We start from the raw sequence: 15,815 nt of genomic DNA on the forward strand, positions 1-15,815 counted from the left end.
TAAATATCCTAACAAACTCAAAAAATCATCTTTTACCTTTGTACTTTCGAACTCTAAAAGTGGAGATAGAGTTTCATACTTTCAGGTTAAACAAAAGAGTGATAGATTCTGAAAATCTCACAAAATCATGTGGGTTAGGCTGAAGAATCGTCCAAACCAGAGTGTAATTGAGTGAGTTAGGGTTTCTGAACTTAGGACTTTGATTTTCTCCCCTTTGTTCATGAAAGAGAAGAGAAAAAGATCCCAAAGAAATCGAGTTTAAAGAGTTAAAATCGTGTTTGGTCGGTTTAAATCAAGTGGGAATCAATCCAGATATAACCAAAGAAAACCAAGAAATTGATTTGGGAGACTTACCTGGGCACGGGATCGATCTAGCATCAGCGATCGATCGATCCCAATGAGATCTTGCTTTGCCGATTGAGTGAACTGGACCAGTTCGATCAGTATATGCTACGCGTTTTTGTGTGTGTTCTGCATATTGATCAGGATCAACTGGTTCGGATCGACTGGTTCGGATCGACTGGGTGCTAACGGTTCGATCAGTCCCACTGGATTGAGTACCTTCGACGTTTAGTTTTTATTTAATTTTATTTAAGAATTTTAAAAGTTTTCTTTTGTTTTAATTACTTTAATTATTTATTATATTTAATATTTAATAACTGTTTTGTTAATTGTAATTTTGAATTTATAAATGAAATTAAGGTCACTATTGCCATTTTAAAAATAATTAGCCTAATGAGATATAAAGTATATGAAATTAGTCTAATGAGATATAATTACCAACTTGGATAGAATTCATCAACTTTGATAATTTCTTCTTTTAAGCTACTATTAAATCGCTCCGAAAACGCTCTCAGGCACGTTTAGCGAGGCAGATTTTTGACTTTTTGACCGAAGCTTCGGTTCTCGGTTTACCTAGCAGTTACTTTCCCTGCTTAGTACTTTCTTGCTATGCTTTTCGTCCACTTTTTCAAAATTTTCCCCTTTTGGGAAGTAGCCATCGGACAACTAGCTTCCCTGTTCTCTAACCCACCGTGTTCTTCCCCCGACTCGGTCGGAGGGACTGCCGGAGTATATGATTTTCACTGGAAAATGACGGTAAATCGGCTTAAGATGGTGCTCTGTTGCTGGTTTCTCGTCTGATAAACTTTATTGGGAATTCCCTGAGGCAGAGATCTTAGTTCTTAGTTTTTTTATCAACTGCGTTCGTTTGAGTGAAAAACCTTCAAAGTTTCACCAGTGATTACTGATCTTCTTGCTTGCGCCAACAACAAAACAGAGTCTCTTCACCTAAAGACAGCAACTTAATCTTGCAAGCTTATCATCCTTGCCTAAGCTTTAGTGACTTCTATTCCCAAGATGCACAGAAGAATTTCTTCTGCAGAGAAGGGGAAGGCTATCGCTCTTGAGCATCTTCCAGCCCCGCGAAAAGCCAGAGTCAAAATCACAGCTCCTGATGCCTCTGACGTGGACCAAAGTCACGCTCTCACCATCATTGGAAGAATTACAAATCCCTCGATCCAGAAAGTCTGGTCCCTCATTCCATTTTTTACCGAACATTGGAAAGCGGATATCCCGCCGGTTGGAACTGACCTCGGTCTCCGGTTGTTTAAGTTCCAGTTTGAATTTGACCTCCTCACAGTCATTGAAAAGCAGCCTTACCACTATGCTCGTTGGATGCTTATCCTCCAAAGATGGGAACCCACCATCTCTCCAAGATTCCCCTCGATGATTCCCTTTTGGATAAAAATCCAAGGTGTCCCGATACACCTCTGGAAGGAAGGAACGGCTCGCAGTATAGCAGAAGGCATCGGTACTTTTGAAGTAACTGATATTATAGCTGAGTCCATGCGCATGAGAGTTCATGTAAATGGTCGCCTTCCATTGATAAAGAGCTCAGTGCTGGAGTTCGATAATGGCGATGAACTCACTGCCACCTTAGTCTATGAAAGACTAGAAAAACATTGCTCCCAATGTGACTGTCTGGACAATGAGTTAAAAGACTGTCTAGAGGCTAAAACTTTGAAAAAAGCCATGCTTACTAGTCAAGAAAATGGACAAGGTGATAAGATGCTGACAGCTCCCCGAGTAGATAGAAGTTTTTGTGAGAGGATGAGTAATGTGAGGGCTACAGGGGACACTGATTCGTGGAGAGGAGACTCTAAACGACCAAATGAGAGGAACCAGCCTCATTTTACATTCCAAGCGTCCTCTCGTGGCGACTCTGGAATATTAAGCAAAAGCAACCACCAACCACTGTATGGGAAGGGAAGGAACCCACAGAGAAAGGAGTGGAAGCCAAAAAAATAACTTTCAGAGGGATTCCTCTTTTGATAGGCGTGACCCCTCCTCACGCAGAGAAGGCTATAAGGACTGGAAACCTAGAGGTTCTAGTCATGGGGATTCCCGTGCAGACCTTAATCCAGCTCTTAGAGAACGCCGATGATATTGGGCTAGAGAAGAGAGGGTGTCTCCCCTCGTGATGGCAGAGTCTCTCCTCGCAGGGAAGCTTCACGATCCAAAGAGCTACCTCTTCCTCCCGATAGGAGGAGTCCCCTGCGGAGGAGCCCTGATAGACTATCCCCTGCAGCAGTGGAAGCAGCTGCTGAAGATATCCGTGATGTGATGATTACATACACAAGCTGCACTGATCCATCAGAGAGTGCAGCTCGAAAGGAGAGGCTAAGACAGGCTGCGGCTCTAGGACATCTGGAGAAATCAGCAATAAGGGCTGAAGGAGTGCGTGCTGCTAGAAAAGAAACAGAGGAGCATCCTACAGATACTGAGGAACGGGCATCCCAAGAACGTGTCCCAATCTCAACTCGGCTGGGTGTACGTGACATCAATGAGGGTTCGGGATCTGCAAGAGTAAGGGATGATATCCAAGGATCAGAGGAGCGCGTTCGAGTAGGGGAACAGGATTCCCAGTATCGTGCACCTATCTTATCCCGTTTGGGACCCCTCAACTACGACATAAATGATGCCTCCAACTCTGGAAATCTCCCAAGCAGTGAAGGCTGACCGCGAGGTTCTTTAGCTAGCAGACTTGGGCCTATCGCAAATCTGGAAAGCACACTAGAGGCAGCAACTGTTCAGTCACCTGAAGTAGTGAAAAAGAGGAAGCCTGGAAGACTTCCAGAGAGAAGGACTATGGCATCAAGCCCGAGTCAGGTTCCGGGATCTTCACCTCGTAAAAGAAAGGCCCAACAGACCAAGCCACCGCTTAGTTGCAAAAAGCCAACTACGGGTGCAGGAGGTGCGCAGAAACCCCCAAAAGCAAGGACTGTTCGAGGTGGCACGAACAGAGCAAAAGGACCGCTTGGAAGTACACCAACATCGTCAGAGAACCTCCCGATTGCATCGATGATACCACCAACAGCACGGCGAAGGATGGATTTTCGGAATCCATCCAACCCTGTTCCTTAGCTGTTGCTTCTTGGAACTGTCAGGGGTTGGAGAATCCCTAGACAGTTTGTAGACTGGGAGAGATATCCAAGAAATTTGACCCTGATATTCTCTTCCTTATGGAGTCAAAAAATCCCAATGAGGTGGTGCTCAAGAAGCTAGAACATTTGCGCTTTGATTGTCATCATCTGGTTCCCCCGACGGGACATGGTGCGGGCGGACTCGTTCTCTTCTGGAAACAAGAACTAAATCTTCAAATCTTGGATTCAAATGCAAATGAAATTGAGGCTATTATTGAATATGAAGGAAAACGTTTTCACTCCTTATTTGTACATGGCAGCACTGATCGGAACCAGAGAAACTTACTTTGGGACCAACTGGTCACGAAAAGTTTGGTCAGAGATGAGCCTTGGTTCGTGACAGGCGATTTTAACGACCTCCTATGCAGTGATGAAAAAACTGGTGGTACTGATACACCAGAAGGCTCTTTCTCTGATCTTAGAACCTTTTTCTCCGAAGGTGACCTGTTTGATTTATGCCATTCTGGAGATCCACTTTCGTGGAAAGGAGTAAGAGGCGATCGCTTAGTCCGGTGTCGACTTGATCGCTGTCTCCAATACACTTTGGGCTGAAGTCTTCCCTGTGGCTAGATGCCAATATCTCGGGTATGAAGGATTGGATCACAAACCCCTCTTATCCTCTTTTGATGCTGGTGCTAAGAGGAAACGAGGAATGTTCTGCTACGATAGAAGACTCTGCCAGGATGAGGAAGCAAAGCGAATTATTTTTGAGTCACTGCGAGAGAATTCAGAGGCTTCGGTTAGCGATATACTCAGCTATACATGTAGTGCCATCTCTACTTGGAACAAAACACAGCATAGAAACAGTCAGGAGGAGATAGAGAAAAAGAAAAAAGAACTCAACGAGGCTCTATCAAGCCTTTTGAACGATACTGTCCTGATCCAGGATATCTCGGCAAAACTCAATGCAGCCTACTTGGCGGAGGAGAATTATTAGAGGAAACGTAGTAGGCTTTTATGGCTGACGCTAGGAGACCGAAATACGGGGTTCTTCCATGCTGCGACAAAGAAGAGAAAAAGAATCAATGGATTTTCAGTGATTGAGAATGAGGAGGGACAGATGGTAAACAAGGAGGAAGAGATTGTGATGGTTATCGACAACTATTTTCAAAAAAATGTTTACGTCTCTGTCGGGTGAGAGAGGGGAAACAGTACGAGAAGCCCTCCACCCAATTGTCACCGAGGAAGACAATGTGCTCCTTACGGCTATACCGTCCGAGGATGAAATAAAGGAGGCGGCCCTCTCGATTAATGTTGATAAAGCTCCAGGTCCAGACGGATTTTCAGCAGGGTTTTCCCACACTCACTGGATAGACATCGGCCCAGAGATAGCCAGAGAAGTTCAAGGTTTTTTCAATGGGGATTCCCTACCGGATAACATTAACCACATCAACATCCGACTTATCCCGAAGATCACCAATCCGCAAAAGGTCTCTGATTATCGGCCGATTGCGTTGTGTAATGTATATTACAAGATCTACTAAAAAATCCTCACCCAAAGATTACAACCTCTGATGGAAAATCTGATTTCCGAGAATCAGTCAACTTTTGTCTCGGGCATAGCGATTGGTGATAATGTGCTCATCACACATGAGGTACTCCATTACCTCAAAACGTCCAAAGCAGAGCAACGATGTGCAATGGCGGTCAAGACGGATATGAGTAAGGCCTATGACCGCTTGGAGTGGGATTTCATCGCACTCGTCCTCTCTCGGCTGGGATTCCAACGGCTTGCCTAGAAGGAAGGTAGTACCGAGCAGAGGTATCCGTCAAGGAGACCCTCTCTCTCCCTACATATTTATCATGTGTAGTGAAGTCCTCTCGGGATTATGTAATAAAGCGCATGAAGAAAGATTTCTCAAGGGACTGACTGTGGCGAGAGCGAGCCCCCGGATAAATCACTTACTTTTTGCGGATGATACAATGTTTTTCCTCCAAGCAAACAAGGAGAACTGTCAGGCTCTAAAGACTATCCTGACTAAATACGAATCAGCATCTGATCAGTCCATCAGCAAGGAGAAATCAGCCATCACGTTCTCCCGAAAGACGCCCGCCTCTCTAAACACGATGGTCAAACATGAACTGCAAATCGAAAAGGAGGGAGGAGGGGGAAAATATTTAGGTCTCCCGGAATACTTTGGACGGCGTAAACGGGATATGTTCTCCTCTGTAGTGGACCGCATTAAACATAAATCCCGCAGATGGTCCAACAGGTTTCTCTCTACGGCAGGGAAATTGGTGATGGTCCAGAGCGTTCTCTCGGCTGTACCAAATGTCTTACTTCAGTATGCCAGTCTCCCTGTGTAAGCGTATCCAGTCTGCAGTAACTCGATTTTGGTGGGACGCCAATAAAAATGATAGGAAGATCGAATGGGTTTCTTGGACAAACATGGCAAAGCCTAAAGCAATCGGAGGTTTGGGTTTCCACGACTTTCAAAGCTTCAATGAGGCACTGCTGGCTAAGCTGAGTTGGAGATTGCATCAAAAACCAGATGGCCTCCTTGCTAAGGTCCTTCAAGGTAAATACTACTCCGATGGAAAATAATCTCACTGCTACTGGAGCTACTGCGATGTCGCACGGATGGAGAAGTATTTTATTAGGCAGAGAGCTGTTGGTGAAGAATTTGGGATGGGTTGTTGGCGATGGATAATCTATCAAGGTCTGGCAAGATCCTTGGCTGGAGATGAGACATCAAGAGAGACCTTTTGGTCCTCCTCGAGAGCAATATGTTGATTTGTTGGTAGCAGAACTCATGGTCACAGGCACCCCGGAATGGGACCGCAACAAAATCCAACTTTGTGTCCCGGATTATGAAGAGATAATCATGTGCATAAAACCAAGTCCAACTGGGGCTCCGGATAAACTTGTCTGGTTAGGCACCAAGACATGAGACTACACTGTTAAATCAGGCTATTATTCGGTGGTTGACAACGAGGATAACAGAGTTGAGTTGATGGATGTGGCTGGATTTAGTTGGAGGAAAAATGTCTGGGATTTGGACTGGGTCCTAAACTAAAGACCTTCTCATGGAAACTGTTTAAAGGAGCGCTCCCAGTGGGAGAAAAGCTGTTACAAAAGAATATTGTTGTTGATCCCCGTTGCAAGAGATGTGGTAGCTCCAAATTTATCAATCATCTTCTTTTCCAGTGTCGCTTTGCTCAAAGTGTCTGGAATCTAGCCCCTTTCGTAACGGAAGTGGACTGCAGTGGATTGCTAGATTTGGCAGCAAGCTGGACATCTCTTTGTACTTTGCGATGCCTACCTCCCGCTGGTATCACGTCCAGAGCTTTATTTCCGTGGGTCTTATGGAGTTTATGGAAGGCCAGGAACAGGTTTCTTTTTGAGGGCTTCTCAGCATCTCCGGAGGAAACTCTGTCCCTAGCAATCAAAATGGCAAGCGAATGGAGCCTCAACAAATCAACAGAGAAACCACCATCACCAACACGACTCAAGCCTCGCGTACGAGTACCTCCTGATGTGGTGACTGTGCAAACTGATGCAGCTTGGACACTTGGAAGGAACGCAGCGGGCCTAGGATGGGTCATCCTCTCTTCCCCGACAAATAGATCAGAGAGCAAGTATCAGGAGTTTGTTGCTTCACCTTTAATGGCGGAGGCTTTGGCACTCCGAGAGGCTGTCTGCACCTACAATCTCAATGCCATGGAAGCCGTCTCCTTCGAATCTGATTCAGCGCAGCTGATCAAAGCCATCAAAGGTGAATTGTTTGGAATTGTTTCAGACATTCTATCTCTATCGTCTTTGTTTAAGTCTGTCTTTTTTTCTTGGATACCTCGTGAGTGGAATATCCTCACTGATACTTTGGCTACGAATGCCCTGTCTGTAGGTGAAACATTGGTGGTTGATGGGAGCTTTTATGGCTCCCAACTAACCTTCCCTCTTGTCAATTAAAGTATGTGTTTCAAAAAAAAGACATAATTACTATTTTTTTGCCTAAAAAACAATTTTTTCAACATATTATTAGTTAGTGATTTTGAAGTTTAGGAAACAACTGAAAACTATAAAAAATTTAATAATCATTTTCAGTTGCGTATTAATGATCAATCAAAAAAATTTGAGATTGTTAATGACTCGCTGGTGTCAATTGAATTTGAAAATTTTCAATTTTTTAATTATATATGACTAATTCTGCATGCTAGCCAATACAAATCATCAATTTAACAGTTGGTTTTTAATATTTAAAATATTATATACTAAATTGAGACTGCGATTTTTATTTGATGTCAATTAGCAAACGTTTTATTGTATTACATATATAATTGGTGTTATAGAAGAAGAACTCTTGAATTCAGAAAATGTTGATATACTTATATTAATAATAAGAATCCAAATAAATGTTTAAGGATGTAACTTTTAATTTTAACATTATTTCTTTAAGAGTTGCGTTAATATAAAAGAAATTGTCAAAATGTAGAAGTATATTTATTTTCATCTTATAACAATGTTTCTTTCCATCTTACATTAATTTTAAACTAGATCTCGACCCGTGCAACCGTGCGGGTTTTTGTTTTCATTTATTTTTATATAAACATTTTGTTTTCAATTCTAAATTCGTATATATTATAATATATATGTGTCTATCAATTTTTAAAACATAATAAGTTTACGGTATATTTTTCGGATTATATATATACCGTAAACATAATAAGTTTACGGTATATTTCACATATATTTGTATCTTCTTATATATATATATATATTATTTTTCGGATTATTATTTTATTATTAAAATCGTAACTATATATATAAAGATTAGTAAAATATTGTTTTATTGTCATATCTAAAGATATTGTAACATTTCATAAATTTAGAAAGTTTTTAAAAAATTAAACTTTTAGCTTCATAGATTTATATTATCGAGTAAATAATTAAACATTTAGTTTTTGTTTAATTTCTAAAATAAACTATATAGTTTAAAATTTTTTTTCATTGGTTTAAGGTAGTAAAGATTAATCATTGTTAGATAATATGATTTTTGTTTTTTAAAAAAAATCTTTAAACTTTTAAAAGTTAACATCGACAAATATTTAAATAATTAATAGAATGAGATATAATATTACAACATTAAATTATATCTATTTAATTTATACTATCTATAAATCGAATAGATCATCTATTGTTTAAATCTAATTATTGTTAATCCAATAAAAATTTCTGGTAGGCCTGAAATTTAAATAATAAGATTAGAGATTAAATGTAATATGACTTTACAGAAATATGTCTATTAGGTCCATTTAAAAAAAAAAAATCACACATGAATCAAGGTTTTGACTTCTGTTTTAATATATAAGATAAATTGTTAAAATGTCAAAAATGTAACTTTTCATTCTAACATTCTGTCTTTTCATCTTAAGAGTATATTGGTTTAAAATAAAATTTTAAAATGTATTGTATGCTTTTCATCTTAACAATATGTCCTTTAGTCATGAAAATTGCATTGATTTAAAATTTTTCAAAACGTTTAAAGATGTCTCCTTTCAAGCATTTCATGGGTTAAAAAAAATTGTCAAATGTATAGATATGTAGTTTTTCATCATAAGAATTGGATTGGCTAAAACATTCTTTTATGCATGAGTGGATTGTGAGAGATTAAAGTGAATCTTTGTAACCATATAAGTAATCACATCAATTGCTTGGTGAACAGTTGCAACTGATTGAATTAAGCATTCCAACTGTTGGTGATTGTAATTTTTAGCGATAAATCATAGCAATTTTTGGTATAAATCATTGCAGTTGTTGGTGAGTGTAGTGTGTAGTGATAAATTGTTGCAATTTGTTATCCATTGAAACCTTTAGCTACGCATTGCAATTGTTGGTAGAAGTTCAATTCTTTGGAGTTTTGGAAAGGACAAAGCAGATTTGGTTAGATTCTGACCTGTGAGTGGGAATCTACATCATTGGGGATGATGTTTATGTGGAGATGAAATATAGGGGAGGAGGTTGTGGTTGAAATTTACGTCATTGATGTTTCTGTGGAATCTATACCAATAAGCCCCACGAAATGTTGACGTTTTAAGGTTGCGTAACAAATTATTTATCGTCCATAATTAAATAGGTAATCAATCAGTGCATGGTATAATATCTTCTTTAAGTGACGTACCAATATGATCCACTAGTCATTGTCAAAGGTTAAATCTTTCAGTTATTAGTGGCTAGTTTACACATTCTCCAAACTAACTTTATCATCTATAAGAGCATCTCCAATGGTGTTCCCACCATTGGAGTCCTTAAGTATATTATACTATTTTTTTTTTTTAAGAGTTAAGGATTCTAATGAAATTTGTATGTCCAATAGTGTTACCAGGAATAGAATCCTTAAGAATAAAAAATTAATAAATTTTAAAACATGGGAAAATAAGATAATTATTTTAATATTTATTTATTACATGATTAAACATATAAAATTACAATAATTATTAATTTTCATCCCCAAATTTGTTCCAAATATTCTCAATTAAATCATTCTGCAATTGGTGATGTATTTCCGGCTCGCGAATCTGAACCCGAGTGGCACGCATTTCATTGATGCTTGGAGGGATGTCGGTACCATGAGACTTATGCACCCGTGAACTGCTGGCTACATCTTCTTCTTCAAATTCAGATGGATCGTACTGAGTGTCGTATCCATCTCGTTCATTTTCGACTATCATATTGTGCAGTATGATACATGCTCTCATTGTCTTCCCTATCTGTTGCTGGTCCCATGAAAGAGCTGGGTTTTTCACAATCGCAAATCAAGCTTGTAAAACTCCAAAAGCCCGCTCCACATCTTTCCGGGTTGATTCTTGAAGTTTAGCAAATAACTCTGCTTTAGGACCTTGAGGTAGTGAGATAGATTGGATAAATGTTGACCAGTTTGGATAAATACCGTCCGTGAGGTAGTACGCCAAATTATACATGTGTCCGTTGACCACGTACTCTACCCTCGGAGCCCGACCTTGAATAATGTCATCAAAAACAGGAGACCGATCGAGGACATTAATATCGTAAGGTACCTGGTAGACCGAAGAAAGCGTGCCATATCCAAAGATCTTGTGAAGCTACTGCCTCTAACACAATTGACGGTTTTGTTGATCCCCGGGTGTACTGTCCTTTCCAAGCCGTTGGGCAATTTTTCCACCTCCAATGCATACAGTCGATGCTTCCTACCATCCCCGGAAACCCGCGTATCTCTCCAATATGGAGTAGTCGCTGAAGATCCTCTTCTGTCGGTCTTCGTAGATACTCATTACCAAATAACTGAATTATTCCTTCATTAAAATGCTTTAAACACGAAATTTCCGTGCTTTCACCAACTCTGAGATATTCATCAACCGCGTCAGCTGCAGAACCATAAGCAAGGAGACGAATGGCGGCTGTACATTTTTGTAGTGGTGAAAGACCAAACCTCCCCGTTGCATCTCTTCTTTGTTGAAAGAATGGAACGTGTTCTGAGAGGCGATGGACAATACGCAAGAATAATTCTTTGTTCATACGAAAACGGCGTCCGAATAAATACGGCGGAAATGTCACATCTTCACTGAAGTAATCATTCCATAATCGGTTGTGTCCGATTTTGCGGTCTCGTTCTATATAAGCGCGTTTCTTCGGCTTAGAGGGTTGGGCTTCCAAAATGTTGATGTAGGTTTCATCTATGATATCGTCGATAATTTCGTCCAATCTTTCTTCAACTTCATCGGATGACGATGATGACATTTTTTTAGTATCTCCTGAAAAAAAATTATGGTATGTTTAACTGAAAGAAAGAAATAAAAATTAAAATTTTAGTAGAAACAAAACATGATATTTTTTTATAATCCTTACTTTGATTCCTTTGAATTTTGCATATTGCTTCATAGATAATTAAAAATTCAAACTAAACATGTTTAACAAACGTTGATGATTTGTATTCGATTTAATGGAAAGTAAGTATAGATCAAAATAAAATGTTGATGATCCAAGAAGTTTAAAGAGATGATTTTACCTTCTCACCTTTCTACCTGTGCTATTTTGCTTGAACCAAGAAGTTTAAAGAGATTGAAAGAGTTAATAGAGAAGAGTTTGTTTGATTGAAAGAGAAGCATTCAGAATTTGATAGACATTACAAGTACTATAAGTAGGGAAAGAGATCAAAGTTGCATACAAGAAATAAACTAAAACGATAAAACAGCTGCACTTATAGAAGTGAAACTTGACACCCGTGACTTCCTCCACACCCGTGACAAACTTCAAACTCCCGTGAATGCGATAAAGACCAACAGACTCTGACTACTCCAGACAGACACTCCCGTGACTTCTACACCTGCTACAACAAATAAGACAAGCGTTAGTAAACAACAAACATCAAATAAGTACTTGTAACAGCTAACTACTCGACATGTTACTACCTACACTCATAACATATTAGACATAAGTGTCAGCTGAAGAGCTTTTTCCATCTCAGTAAGAGGGTCTTTTTTGGCGAGTAGACGGTCAAGCAACTTCTGCTTAGAGAGTTTATCTTTCATTTCCATTATAGCTTGTATTTGTGACAAGGACTCTTCTGCAACACTCTTCTTCTTCTTCGTAGCAGCTTTAGCTGCCTTGACCCCCACGGGTCTAACCACTTCTTCTTCTCTAACAACCTCCACCCCTTTGCGCTTTTCCTTCCCGCTCCCCTTAGCCAAATAGGTAGAGGACCATTTCTGGTCATGCCTCAACTCTCTCCAGGCATGTTCCATGCTAAACTTGACCGAGTACTGATTGGAGAAGTTATCCAAAGCAGCTATCATGACATCATCATCGTTTTGCCCACTACTCTGCTCCCTCAGTGCTGTGTCATAGCAGCCTACGAACTTGCACACTTGCTCGTTAATCCGAGCCCACCTCTGCTTGCACTGACCAAGCTCTCTAGGCACTGTTCCCACAAGTTGAGGGCTTTTGTTGTAGTAGTCAACAATGCGGCTCCAGAACCTAGCAGCTTTCTGCTCATTGCTCACCACCGCATCCTTACTCGTGTTAAGCCAAGCTCCGATTAGGATTTTGTCCTCCTTAGTAGACCAAGGCCTCCTCTCCTTCCTAACAGGAGAGTCCACAGCAGATTCGACAGTAGGAGACGCATCAGGACCTTGGGTCCCGAACCAAAAAGGTTCGGGTGAATCAAGGTCCACTGGGGACTGAGATTGACTAAACAGGAGGTTAACATAACTTGTGTTGTTCGCAGCCATGTTTTCAGATTTGTCTAACTCAGAATTGTGGTAGCTAACTTAAGTAGGGGAACTTAAACTAAGAGACATTTAAAGTTGCAGTTGGGAAGCTAACTAGTTCTATTAAACACCAATCAAATCAACCTAAGACCCATTTGTAAAGCTGGAAAACATTAAAACCAATCAAATCCGAGACGTTGAAAATTTAAAACACCAAACAGTCACAACGTTTTAGTATTGTACCTAATTAAAGAGACTATGAAGGTTTAGGTACTTGCATTTATATTTGGTAGCTACTTGCATTTATATTTGAAACAAAAGAGACAATGAAGGTTTAGTATTGTACCTAATTAAAGAGACACTGCTTTTGTAGACTTTGCTTTACTTCTTCGAACTTATTCCTGCAAATACATGAGATCAAACAGTCACAACGTTATACAAAATGGCTTTAACAACAACCAAAGCAGAGTACACATACTTACCAGACATATACATGACCGCGAAACCTAAAAGAACGGTCAGGACTGAGACCATTATCCTCATATAGGGCTTCTTGACCTCCCATACGCTCTTCTTTTGCTCGCAGACGGTCTTCTGTACCTCACAAACTGTCTTCTGTAGCTTAACCACGTTCTGATCACACTGAAAAGCTTGATCCTTAAGCAGCCTCATCTGTCTCTTAACCTCAGTCATCTCCTCCGTAACAGCTACGTCCCACCATTTCCAAATGTGGCATTCCCCATCATCCACATTGGGGCAGGTGTAGTACCTTCTCCCTGGATCTTTATGCGTGTGAGATGTGGCAATTTCTGGCTCAGAACCACAGTAGCAAGTCGTCGGTATTCCATCGTCAGCCTCGGGTGAAGGTGTGTACTGAAACGACTCTGCAATGTACAAACTACTCTCAGCTTCATCCTTGTAAATTTGAGCTTCTGATTCAAGAAGATACGTCAAGTCAAGCTCGTCTGATGAAGAAGGCTGCGTGTATGAATAATCTTGTCCCATGATGACTAAACCTGAAAAAAAAAATGTTGAGGCAATGAGAATAAGACAAACAAACACAAAAGACATGAACAGATTAATAGCAACACATAACAAACATATTACAAACAAATGTATGAGCACCCGATCCATCTCTGAAACCATCAAATTATTTTCGGTTTGAACCCCATAATCGATTGAAAACCGTTTATCAAAAACATCCCCAAATCGTTTCGAATACACCTAAACCGAACCCAAAGTCGCGACCCAACTAGAAACCCTAATCGATTCAAAATCCATATATGAAATAGAAAACACAAATGAGAACGAAATCAATCTCCCCAAGAAGAAACCCTAATCGATTCAAAATCCATATATGAAATCTAAAACACAAATGAGAACGAAATCAATCTCCCCAAGAAGAAACCCTAATCGATTCAAAATCCATATATGAAATAGAAAACACAAATGAGAACGAAATCAATCTCCCCAAGAAGAAACCCTAATCGAATAAACCCACGAATCAAGAGAGGAACCCACTGATTTACCAGATCTTCGCCGAGGATCGGAATCGCCGTTGAGCTTTTGTTTTTCCTTCACCGAGATGATTTTTTTACCACAAAAAAACACGAGATTATACAGCGTTGTGGTTGCTCTCAAATGCCACGTCGATAAGGATTGGGTATCGAAAACCTCTTCCATAAGGATTAATCCTTCTCAATCCGAGCCCATTTATTATTATTATTATCGAAAACCCATAAGGACTTGGGCTTAAGGATTCGATAAATACAGCGTTGTGGTTGCTCTAATGTATTTTTTTCATTTTTTTTTCTCTATAATAGAGTGTGTTCTTCTTTAATGTATATATATATTTGTTTTAAATGAATATTTTATTTTTATTTTACAATTAAGATGTTTTATTTACATAATTTATAAATTAGTCCCACATTTTACATATAGTAATGTTAAATTTTAAAACATATATTTATGTAAAACCTTTTGAAAATCAGTTCAAACATTATAATTGGCTGATTTTTAAACCCAAAATCAATTACTCTAACAATATGTAAGTAAGTTATGAAGTTTTTTATAACTATATATAACTAACAAATTTTTTTCATAATTCGTAAGAAAAAAATTAAAGGGTCGTCATTTAACTAATTTTTTTTATTTTAAAGTAAAGAAAAAATATTTTTGTTGATAATTATGAAAAATTAAAATTTAAACTATTTTTTAAACGGCTGTCTTAGAGTATCCTCCTATACATTAAAAGAGAAGTCACTTTAGTGATTTCTGCTGACATGGCATTAATATAGAGCTTCTCAGAAAAATTGTTATAATTCTATTGGTCGATTTTTTTGAATTTTATTTTTCATTTATTTTAATCAATCACTTATGTAGACAAGCCCAAAACTATTGTCGATTTCGTTAAGCCCATATATAGCTAGGAGATAATAATTATCGATTTAGTTTAGCATTGGGCAAGATTTAGAACTAAAACAAATATTAAAAACTTTCCTTATTATTCAAATAGTAAACTTGCGCATGTTGATATCATATTAATTACATTTGCTTAGAAAATATTTTAATGTTTCTAATTAGTAGGGGTGGGCGTTCGGGTACCCGTTCGGGTTCGGGTCGGGTATTTTGGATTTTCGAGTATTTCGGTATAGAGGTGTAGAACCCGTTCGGGATTTTCGAGTATTTCAGGTCGGGTTCGGGTATTTTTAGTTCGGATTCGGTTATTTCAGATCGGGTTCGGATATTTAGATTTTGAAAAAAAAATTAAAATTTTCATTTCTCAAGTTTCTTATATTTAAAAATATAACTTTCAATTAACTAATTTTTTTTATTTTTAGTAGATTGAATGGTTAATAGATTTGGACATAAAAATTTAAAACTAAAAAGGCATTAATTTAGTTATTTTTAAAAAAAAATTTGGATATAACTTTTTGTTAATTTTTTTAATAAAAAACTTGACATGCATTTTCGGATCGGGTTCGGGTGCCACTTCGGATATCGGGTAAAGTGCCCACCCCTACTAATTAGGTTGTTTGTTTTTAATAACTTACATTTCTAATATGGATTACTTGCGCAAGTTGAAATCATTAAATATGCAAATAACTTATTGACAAATTTGTTTTTAATAACTTACATTTCTAATAT

The 15,815-nt window shown here is 38.7% G+C and overlaps 2 protein-coding genes across 4 annotated transcripts; both read right to left on the reverse strand.

Annotated features, from left to right (window-relative positions):
• Positions 1 to 9,356: 9,356 nt before the first annotated feature.
• Positions 9,357 to 14,936, reverse strand: LOC103833607 (glutathione S-transferase T3). Of its 3 annotated transcripts, XM_033277945.1 has the most exons (3): positions 13,151 to 14,936; positions 13,015 to 13,069; positions 9,357 to 11,785 (listed from the first exon to the last, which is right to left on the reverse strand). In XM_033277945.1, exons 1-2 carry the CDS (start codon positions 13,812 to 13,814, stop codon positions 13,050 to 13,052), a joined length of 684 nt encoding a protein of 227 aa, XP_033133836.1. In that variant the 5' UTR covers positions 13,815 to 14,936; the 3' UTR covers positions 9,357 to 11,785; positions 13,015 to 13,049. The 3 variants fall into 3 exon arrangements, with proteins under 3 accessions (XP_033133836.1, XP_033133835.1, XP_033133834.1); XM_033277944.1 differs by having other exon boundaries at positions 9,357 to 13,069; XM_033277943.1 differs by having other exon boundaries at positions 11,871 to 14,936.
• Positions 9,921 to 11,199, reverse strand: LOC103833631. The gene is made up of 3 exons (XM_033278031.1): positions 10,500 to 11,199; positions 10,373 to 10,441; positions 9,921 to 10,216 (listed from the first exon to the last, which is right to left on the reverse strand). The coding sequence occupies exons 1-3, from the start codon at positions 11,197 to 11,199 to the stop codon at positions 9,921 to 9,923; spliced, it is 1,065 nt and encodes a 354-aa protein (XP_033133922.1).
• Positions 14,937 to 15,815: the final 879 nt, after the last annotated feature.

This window comes from Brassica rapa, chromosome A08 (assembly GCF_000309985.2).
Source record: "Brassica rapa cultivar Chiifu-401-42 chromosome A08, CAAS_Brap_v3.01, whole genome shotgun sequence".
NCBI lineage: Eukaryota > Viridiplantae > Streptophyta > Magnoliopsida > Brassicales > Brassicaceae > Brassica > Brassica rapa.

Coding starts and splice junctions, on each gene's coding strand:
- LOC103833631 (XM_033278031.1), bottom strand. CDS start 11,199: ATGTCATCATCGTCATCCGATGAAGTTGAAGAAAGATTGGACGAAATT. Junction 10,442..10,499: donor CGCTTTCTTCGGTCTACCAG/GTACCTTACGAT, acceptor ACATTATTCAAG/GTCGGGCTCCGAGGGTAGAG. Junction 10,217..10,372: donor GGCGTACTACCTCACGGACG/GTATTTATCCAA, acceptor TGAAAAACCCAG/CTCTTTCATGGGACCAGCAA.
- LOC103833607 (XM_033277944.1), bottom strand. CDS start 12,689: ATGGCTGCGAACAACACAAGTTATGTTAACCTCCTGTTTAGTCAATCT.